At 44.2% G+C, this 7,588-nt stretch overlaps 1 protein-coding gene and 1 pseudogene across 4 annotated transcripts in view; one reads left to right on the forward strand and one right to left on the reverse strand.

Moving 5' to 3' along the window:
• Positions 1–7,588, reverse strand: part of DHX57 (DExH-box helicase 57) — a 77,998-nt gene that overhangs the window by 30,884 nt on the left and 39,526 nt on the right. For all 4 annotated transcript variants that reach the window (XM_032239367.1, XM_032239364.1, XM_032239366.1 and 1 more), the window contains exon 14: positions 489–585. In XM_032239367.1, coding sequence (XP_032095258.1) covers positions 489–585 — 97 coding nt within the window. The remainder of the gene's footprint in view (positions 1–488; positions 586–7,588) is intronic.
• LOC116524194 lies at positions 5,864–7,419 on the forward strand (annotated as a pseudogene).

The following is a 7,588-nucleotide window of genomic DNA, read 5'->3' on the forward strand; positions in this document are numbered from 1 at the left end:
ACACACACACACACACACACACACATATGTATAGAAGAGAGGCAATGACAATGATATAACCTCAGAAATTTCATTTTTACATTTTTAGGGAGTGTTCGTTAGTCAGTTTTCCCCTTAAATATGAAGACACACCCAGTGTGCCTTGCTCCTGGAACAGGAACTGTTGAAGATGATTTTCTTTCAAAATGGTAGGACTTCTTCGTTGTTACTAACACTGCCTTTCCCCCACCTTCCCCAATTCTCTGGGGCTCTGACATCTAACATTACATGCAAATTTGCTGAGTCACCATGCTAAGTGAAAAGAAATATTTTTCTTTAATAAAGGGAGAATAACCGATTTCCTGCAGCAATTAGGTTTGTTCATTCCCAGCTGGCATAAACTAATGTATGCTCCAAGAGTGGTACTCTTCAAGGGTCTAAAGAGGGTGGTGAGATCTTTGGAGGTAACTGCAATAGATGATTAAAAATGTAGAAAGCAATTAGCTTACCGATTACTACGTCTGTTGTTGAAAAGAGAATTAGACTGTAGCTGTTCATAAAGCATTTTGATTTCTGCAAGTCCTGGTAAAAATACAAGTATAGCACCTGGGTATAGAAAAAGAATCAATATGTGGGTAAGCATAGGCACAGAAAAGGAAAAATAAAAAATCTAAAAAAAAAGAATCAATAAGATAAATGAAGTAAATGAAAAACTAATATAGATTATAAAGTTGTTTTAAACCAAAATATGCAATAATCTGAGAATTTCGCCTGTGGTTTCAGCTACACAGGGGGCTGAAGTAGGAGGATTGCTTGAGCCAGGGAGGCAGAGGTTGCAGCGAGCCAAGATTGCGCCGCTGCACTCCAGCCTGGGAAAAAGAGTAAGACCCTATCTCAAAAAAATAAAGTAAAATAAAATAAATAAGAGAATTTTTCACTACCAGTTTTATTTTCTTTGTAAAGTCCCAAAGGATTTAAACAAATAAAAAAATTACATGTTTTATATATTCTCTGACTTAATAAGAACAAAATGGAGTATTATTATCCTTCTATAAACCGAAAAACTGAGGTGTGGAAAAGTATAATGTCTATCAGTGTAATGCCAAGAATTATTAGCTAAACTCTTTTTTTAATTTTAATTTTAATTTTTTGAGACAAGGTCTTGCTCTGTCACCCAGGCTAGAGTACAGCTGCATGATCAGGCTCACTGCAGCCTCAACCTCCCCAGGCTCAGGTTATTTTCCTACCTTAGCCGAGTAGCTGGGACTACAGGTACATGCCATTATGCCCAGCTAATTGTTTATATTTTTAGTAGAGATGGGGTTTCACCACATTGCCCAGGCTGGTCTCAAACTCCTGAGCTCCAGTGATTCACCCGCCTTAGCCTCCCAAAGTGCTGGGATTACAGGCGTGAGTCACTGTGCCTGGCCTAGCAAAGTTCTTTAAATATACTTTTTCAGTACACCGGCTACTTTCGATTTCTTTCTTTTTTTAATTTTTTTAGAGATGAGGTCTCACTATACTGCCCAGACTGGACTTGAACTCTTGAGCCCAAGCAATCTTTCTGCTTTAGCCTCCTGAGGAGTGGGGACTACAGGCATGCACCATCGCACCCAACCTTGACATTCTATTTCCATAGGAAGAGTTATTCTCCTAACCTTATAAGACAGGAAGCCTCTTCCCTCTATTAATAAATAAAATCCATAAACATTTTGCTGGAAATGAAAAAAAGAAACTATAATTGGCTGGTCAATCTGGTAATCTAAATTCAGATATATTTTAGAGACGGCACATTAATTAACAATATCATATTAAGTTTATGGGCTTTTAAATTTTACATTAAAAAATAAGAATGAAAACTGATTATAGTATATTTCTCTGTCAAGAGCAGTCACTCAGCAATAGTTACCTTCTTTTGTGCTTGATTCAGGGAGAAAAATGGTACTGTTTTCACTAGTCCCTCCTTTAATCCCACAAATATTTATTGGGTGCCTATGTCAGGTCATGTGAACTGCAATGGGATATAAAACAAGCATCTGCCAGCAGAGAACTCATGACCTATTATTTAGTCATAGTTATCCTTCCCACTAAATAAATAAGAAACCTGAATTATTATAAAACTAGAACTCTAAAGAAGGCTGAAAGAGATCTTTCATCCTTGTTTTTAGTATTTCATAGTAACAAAGAATGTTCACATATATTATCTCACTTAATCCTCATAGCCATCCATTAAGAAGGTTATTAGTGGCCAGGCACAGTGGTTCACACCTGTAATCCCAGCACTTTGGGAGCTGAGGTGGGTGGATCACCTGAGGTCGAGTTTGAGACTACCCTGGCCAAAATGGTGAAATCCCGTCTCTACTAAAAATACAAAAGTTAGCCTGGTATGGTGGTGTATGCCGGTAATCCTAGCTACTTGGGAGGATGAGGCATGAGAATCACTTGATTCCAGGAAGTGGAGGTTGCAGTAAGCTGAGATCGTGCCACTGCACTCCATGCTGTGCCACAGAGTGAGACTCCATCTCAATAAAAAAGAAAAAGGCCAGGCACAGTGGCTCACGACTGCAATCCCAGCACTTTCGGGGGCTGAGGTGGGCAGATCACGAGGTCGGGAGTTTGAGACCAGCCTGGCCAACATGGTGAAACTCTGTCTCTACCAAAAATACAAAAAAATTAGCCAAGTGTGGTGGCACACACCTGTATTCCCAGCTACTCAGGAGGCTGAAGCAGGAGATCGCTTGAACCCAGGAGGCAGAGGTTGCAGTGAGCCAACATCATGCCATTGCACTCCAGCCTGGGTGACAGAGCGAGACTCCATCTCAAAAAAAAAAAAAAAAAACAAAAAAAAAAAGCCTACTAGTATCCTTGCTAGTAACTCAGTAACTTCAGACTCAGGTCACAGAGTTAATAAGCATGGAGCTTGGACACAAAGCTGAGGTGTCTGGCATCAGATCCATGTTCTTTCCATTACATACTCATGATCTTCTCTGCTAAAATGCCACAAAATTTTATTGAGGTCAGGTGTGGTGGTTCACGCCTATAATCCCAGCATTTTGGAGGCTGAAGTAGGAAGACTGCTTGAGCCTAGGAGTTTGAGAGCAGCCTGGGCAACACAGGGAGACACTGTCTCTTCAAAAAATTAAAGAAATTAGTAGGGCATGGTGGCACATGCCTGTGGTCCTAGCTACTAGAGAGGCTGAGGGGGGCTGGAGGACCCCTTGAGCCTGGGAAGTTGAGACTGCAGTTATCCGTGATTGTGCCACTGCACTCTAGCTTGAGTGACAGAGCGAGACTCTGTCTCAAAAAACAATTTTTAAAAAAATTTTTATTAAAAGAGAAGATAAGCAAAAAGAAAAATACAAAGGAAAAAAAGCCACACAATTAAAGAATGGTAAAACATACTCTTACGTTGAAAAATATATTGTGAAACCCCATCTCTACTAAAAAATACAAAAATTAGCTGGGTGTGTGGTGGTGCATGCCTGTAGTCCCAGCTACTTGGGAGGCTGAGGCAGGAGAATTACTTCAAACTAGGAGGCAGAGGTTGCAGAGCTGAGATTATGCCACTGCACTCCATTGCCTGGGTGACAAAGACTCTGTCTCAAAAAAAAAGAAAGAAAGAGAGAAAGAAAGAAAACCACATAATGATTAAAGTGTAAGCAGAAGAGAGCAACTACTCCCATTTCTCTTAAGTTCTTTATGACCACATAAATTTTTATACATATATATATACATAAAAAAAAATTTTTTTTTTAGAGACAGAGTCTTGCTCTGCTTGCTCTGTTACCCAGGTTGGAATGAAGTGGTGCAATCTTGGCTCACTGCAACCTCCACCTCCTGGGTTCAAGTGATTCTCCTGCCTCAGCCTCCCAAGTAGCTGGGATTACAGGCGCCCATCACCATGCCTGGCTAATTTTTGTATTTTTAGTAGAGATGGGGTTTCACCATGTTGGCCAGGAGGTCTCGATCTCTTGACCTCGTGATCTGCCCACCTTGGCCTCCCAAAGTGCTGGGATTACAGATGTGAGCCACCGCACCTGGCCAGAAATCTCTATTCTTAAGGAACTTACATCCTATTGAAGGAGGCAATCAGTAAGCAAAACTCTAACTTCAGACAGTGTTAAGTGCTACAGTGAAAATAAAAATTATTTTTAGATATTATAATAGAGTAAGGGGAGTAGGGCAGGACAACAGATAGGGTGGTCTATAGAGGTAAATTGAGGAGAAACCTGAAGAAAATAAAAGATTTAGTAAAGAGAAGATTTGGAGTATTCATTCTAGGGACAAGGGACTGCAGGTGAGGTTAAGAAGGCTATCAGGATGGGAAGACAGTGAGTAGAGAAAAGTGGTGAGTGCTCTGTGTTATAGTACAGTAGTAGTAATAGCGTTTAACAATAATAAGTGTTCACTTGAATAACATAGGTTTGCACTGCATGAGTCTACTCAGGCAATATTTTTCCAATAAATACATTGAAAAATTTTGGGAGATTTGGGACAATTTGAAAAAAAAAAAAAAAAAAAAAAAAAAAAAAAAAAAAAAAAAAAAAACTAGCAGATGAACTGCATAGCCTAGAAATATGAAAAAAATTAAGAAAGAGATATGTCATAAATGCATAAGATATATATAAATACTAGTCTATTTTATATCATAAAATACACACAAACCTATGATAAAAAGTTAAATTTATCAAAACTCACATACCCACACACACACACTTATAGACCGTACCTGGCACCATTTGCATCTAGAGAAATGTGAACAAATATAAAAATGCAGTATTAAATCAAACTACACACAATGTACTATAGTACAGTATATGACTGTAATAACTTTATTAAAAATGATTTTGCAGCCACCTCCTGTTGCTACTGCAGTGAGCACAAGTGTTGTGAGATTCCACTTAAAATGTACTGACACTAATCATCTCTAAGTAAGTCATTTGTTTGTCAGTAAATTGTATATTACAGTAAAAAGTGATCTCTTGTGGTTCTTGTGTATTTTCCATTGTGTTTAGTGGAATACAGTAAACCTTCAATAACATGGGATCTATACGAAGTGCCACTAGTGATGCTGTAAGTACTCCCAAGAAGCAGAAAGAAGTCATGAGAAGCAAAAGTTGAATTGCTCAATATGTACTGCAGAGGTCTGTAACTGTGATTGCCTGCCATTTCCAGATAAATGAATCCAGAGTAAGGGCCATTGTGAAAGAAGACAAAGAAATTTGTGAGGCTGTCACTGCAGCTATGCCAGCAGGTGTGAAAACCTTGTGCTTTTTGAGAAACACCTTTTTATCTTATTGAAAATGCAATTTTTATGTGGGTGCAAGATTGCTATAAAGCATATCTATAGAGTCTAATATGATTCAAGAAAAAGCAAAGTATTATATGACAACTTAAAGCAAATGGAAGGGAAGGATCTAAAGCTGGAAAATTTAATGCCAGCAAAGGATAGTTTGATAATTTAGAAGGAGGTTTAGCTTTTAAAATACCAAGATAACAGAAGCAGCAGCTTCTGCTGAACAAGAGGCAGCAGACGATGAGTTCCCAGATGCCGTTAAGAAAATCATTGAGGGCCGGGCGCGGTGGCTCAAGCCTGTAATCCCAGCACTTTGGGAGGCCGAGGCGGGTGGATCACGAGGTCAAGAGATCGAGACCATCCTGGTCAATATGGTGAAACCCCGTCTCTACTAAAAATACAAAAAAAAATTGGCTGGGCATGGTGGCGCGTGCCTGTAATCCCAGCTACCCAGGAGGCTGAGGCAGGAGAATTGCCTAAACCCAGAAGACGGAGGTTGGGGTAGCCCGAGATCGAGCCAGTGCACTCAAGCCTGGGTAACAGCTGAACAAGAGGCAGCAGACGATGAGTTCTCAGATGCCGTTAAGAAAATCATTGAGGCAAGCAGCAGCTTCTCCGCTCCTTCTGGAATCTCTCCCTGGTTCAGCCCGCCTGCTTCCACTCCTGCCTCCACCATGTCCATCAGGGTGACCCAGAAGTCCTGCAGGGTGTCCACCACTGGCCCCGGGGCCTTCAGCAGCCGCTCCTTCACGAGTGGGCCCAGTGCCCACTGGAGCTCCTCGAGCTTCTCCTGAGTGAGCAGCACTGGCTTCCGCGGTGGCCTGGGTGCAGGCTATGCGGGGACCAGCGGCGTAGGCCCGGGAGGCATCACCGCCGTCACCATCAACCAGAGCCTGCTGAACCCCATTAAGCTGGACATGGACCCCAACATCCAGGCCGTGCGTACCCAGGAGAAGGAGCAGATCAAGACCCTCAACAACAAGTTTGTTTCCTTCATCGACAAGGTGTGGTTCCTGGAGCAGCAGAACAAGATGCTGGAGACCAAGTGGAGCCTCCTGCAGCAGCAGAAAACAGCTCGGAGCAACATGGATAACATGTTTGAGAGCTACATCAACAACCTGAGGTGGCAGCTGGAGACTCTGGGCCAGGAGAAGCTGAAGCTGGAGGCAGAGCTTGGCAACATGCAGGGGCTGGTGGAGGACTTCAAGAACAAGTGTGAGGAAGAGATCAATAAGCGTACAGAGATGGAGAATGAATTTGTCCTCATCAAGAAGGATGTGGATGAAGCTTACATGAACAAGGTAGAGCTGGAGTCTTGCCTGGAAGGACTGACTGACGAGATCAACTTCCTCAGGCAGCTGTATGAAGAGGAGATCCGGGAGCTGCAGTCCCAGATCTCCGACACCTCTGTGGTGCTGTCCATGGACAACAGCCGCTCCTTGGACATGGACAGCATCATCGCTGAGGTCAAGGCGCAGTACGAGGAGATCGCCAACCACAGCCGGGCTGAGGCCGAGAGCGTATACCAGATCAAGTATGAGGAGCTGCAGAAGCTGGCTGGGAAGCACGGGGATGACCTGCGGCGTAGGAAGACTGAGATCGCCGAGATGAACCGGAACATCAGCCGGCTCCAGGCCGAGATTGAGGGCCTCAAAGGCCAGAGGGCTTCCCTGGAGGCCGCCATTATAGATGCTGAGCATCGCGGGGAGCAGGCACTCAAGGATGCTCGTGCCAAGCAGCAGCAGCTGGAGGAAGCCCTGCAGAAGGCCAAGCAGGACATGGCACGGCAGCTGCGTGACTACCAGGAGCTGATGAACGTCAAACTGGCCCTGGACATCGAGATCGCCACCTACCGCAAGCTACTGGAGGGCGAGGAGAGCCGGCTGGAGTCTGGGATGCAGAACATGAGTATCCACACGAAGACCACCAGCGGCTATGCAGGAGGTCTGAGCTCTGCCTATGGGGGCCTCACAAGCCCCGGCCTCAGCTACGGCCTGGGCTCCAGCTTTGGCTCTGGCACGGGCTCCACCTTCAGCCGCACCAGCTCCACCAAGGCCGTGGTTGTGAAGAAGGTTGAGACCCGCGATGGGAGGCTGGTGTCTGAGTCCTCTGACGTCCTGCCCAAGTGAACAGCTACAACAGCCCCTCCCAGCCTGCCCCCCCTGAGGCTGCCCCAGAGCCCGGGAGGGAGGTTGCTGTACAGGGGAGCACAGGGAATGGGAGACCCATCCGACGCTCAGCCCTAGCCCTCAGCCCACCCCGCGGGGAGTTTACTGCCTGGGGACCCCCCTTGCCCATGCCTCCAGCTGCAAA

This window comes from Sapajus apella, unplaced genomic scaffold (genome assembly GCF_009761245.1).
Source record: "Sapajus apella isolate SASKATOON/1434 unplaced genomic scaffold, GSC_monkey_1.0 scaffold44, whole genome shotgun sequence".
Classification (NCBI taxonomy): Eukaryota; Metazoa; Chordata; class Mammalia; order Primates; family Cebidae; genus Sapajus; species Sapajus apella.